At 40.7% G+C, this 803-nt stretch overlaps 1 protein-coding gene across 1 annotated transcript in view; it reads left to right on the forward strand.

The window, feature by feature from the left end:
• LOC119591543 (glycerophosphocholine cholinephosphodiesterase ENPP6-like) overlaps positions 1-803 on the forward strand; it is a gene marked incomplete in the record, with an annotated part of 12,203 nt that overhangs the window by 9,383 nt on the left and 2,017 nt on the right. Inside the window, 1 exon segment of the mRNA XM_037940293.1 lies at positions 496-628. Coding sequence (XP_037796221.1) covers positions 496-628 — 133 coding nt within the window.

An 803-nucleotide genomic window follows, 5' to 3' on the forward strand; every position in this document is an offset into this window, starting at 1 on the left:
AGAATACCTCTTTCCACCAAGTAAACATGGATATTGACACAATACGAACATTTTGCCTTCACCATTAGAATTTTAGTCCCAGTTCCCAAACAAGATCACCTTACGACTGCTTCATTCCAGAGAATTCCTTGCTGTCTGATCTCAGTTCCAATTCCGCTTTCATAGGGCGATTTGTGCGCATCGAGTGAGAGCTGCATTGTGCATGAGAGAATAGAGTGTTAGGATTATGGAATAGAAATATATAGATTATGTTTCTATTCGTGATTCGAAGAGCATGTATATGTCGTCTTTTCAAATACATTTTCTAGTGGAGTGCAGTGTGTGTTTAATAAACGGCCAGTTTAAGTGAACAGTGCGTTGCATCCCCGATAACATTGTAGGCCATTGGTGTTCTCGACCACCCAAGCCATGTAGAAAAAAATGTTTTGCACATTTGAAATTACCTATTCGTTTTCATAGTCTCTGAAAATTGTCTCTTTTTATTTTACTGGACAGGTAATGGAGAGTTTGCGCAGGTGTCCGACCGTGGGTGAAAACGTGGACGTGTTTCTAAAGAAAGATGTTCCCGAAGCTTTCCACTACAAGGCACATCGCCTCATACTGGAAATTGTCGTTATTGCGAAGGAGGGTAAGCGATGAGCAAATTACTGTATGAGTGTAGGTCCAAATATGATGGATCGGCCGTATTCATCGTCTTTTTATTTCGGGTAAGATAGTGTCAAACCCGATTATCGGAATGTCACACGTTATTTGCAATGGTCGGATTCACAGTCTATATTCCATCTAATCAGCCAGGATTGCAT

The sequence above is a fragment of the Penaeus monodon genome, chromosome 28, assembly GCF_015228065.2.
Source record: "Penaeus monodon isolate SGIC_2016 chromosome 28, NSTDA_Pmon_1, whole genome shotgun sequence".
NCBI classification, from domain to species: Eukaryota; Metazoa; Arthropoda; class Malacostraca; order Decapoda; family Penaeidae; genus Penaeus; species Penaeus monodon.